The sequence below is a fragment of the Phalaenopsis equestris genome, unplaced genomic scaffold (genome assembly GCF_001263595.1).
Source record: "Phalaenopsis equestris unplaced genomic scaffold, ASM126359v1 Scaffold193095, whole genome shotgun sequence".
Classification (NCBI taxonomy): Eukaryota; Viridiplantae; Streptophyta; class Magnoliopsida; order Asparagales; family Orchidaceae; genus Phalaenopsis; species Phalaenopsis equestris.
In genome coordinates this window covers 1-1,014 of record NW_018213044.1, presented here as the reverse complement: position 1 = coordinate 1,014, position 1,014 = coordinate 1, and the positions used below count along the sequence as shown (strand labels likewise).

The window sequence follows — 1,014 nt, the reverse complement described above, 5'->3', positions numbered from 1 at the left end:
AAAAGTTAAAATGATGTTTTTTTTTATTTTCAGTTTTTACATACATATTATTTTATGCATGAAAAAGGTGCATTTCACTCTTAGAAATGAAAATACCGGGGCTTTTTATGTGATATGAATGCCTTCTGTAATATAAATGTAAAAAAATCAGAACTTTGATGTTTGGATATGCAAATACATAAGAATTAAGTGGTATATCTGTAAACGCCCCTATTATTTACTGATATCAGCACTCTCTCGCAGCTCCACCGACCGCAAAGTCGACGATCCCGAGCTTCTGGAAGCGATTCGCTTAACAATAATCAACAATCTTCTCCAATACCATCCAGTAATCTTCATTTCCAATCATTTCATTCTCATGATTTGTTATATTTATCAACATAATGTCTTTGTTTTTCGAGCGAAAACTACATGCAATATCCGCACATGCGAATCGATTGTATTGAGGTTGTATTCACCTCTATTACATGTAGTATCCGCATGTGCAGATTGGTAGTATTATAATTGTATTCACGTCAACACATCCCAATACCGCCAATCCGGACCAAGCTCATCCACACGTAATATTTTTCTACTGGTTGATCTGGCAGGAATCCAGTAGCAAGTTGGCCATGGGAGCGGCGTTCGGCATCGAGCCGCCGGAGGAGCAGATCGACGTCGATATTGCGACGCACGTGAATATTTACGATGACGGACCGAACCGAAGCTTGCTGGTCGTCGACACAGCGGACCGGCCGGGGCTGCTCATCGACCTGGTGAAGATCATCACGGACATCAATGTAACGGTTCAGTCCGGGGAGTTTGATACTGAGGGGCTGTTGGCAAAGGCCAAATTTCATGTGAGTTACAGAGGTGAAGCTGTCAGCAAGAATCTGCAGCTGGTTCTGGCGAACAGTCTGAGGTATTATTTGAAGAGGCCGACCACAGAGGAAGCAAGTTTTTAATTTTAATCTTCTCAAAAGAGTAGTTTTGAAAAAAAAAATTTTATTTGCAATTTTTTTTTTCTAATTCTGA

The 1,014-nt window shown here is 40.3% G+C and overlaps 1 protein-coding gene across 1 annotated transcript; it reads left to right on the top strand.

Annotated features, from left to right (window-relative positions):
• Nucleotides 1-145: 145 nt before the first annotated feature.
• On the top strand, nt 146-959 carry LOC110034757 (ACT domain-containing protein DS12, chloroplastic-like; the record flags this gene model as incomplete). Its single annotated transcript, XM_020739000.1, has 2 exons — nt 146-328; nt 591-959. Coding segments are annotated over 2 exons (537 nt in total), but the record flags the coding sequence as incomplete, so codon positions are not given.
• Between the last annotated feature and the right edge of the window lie 55 nt (nt 960-1,014).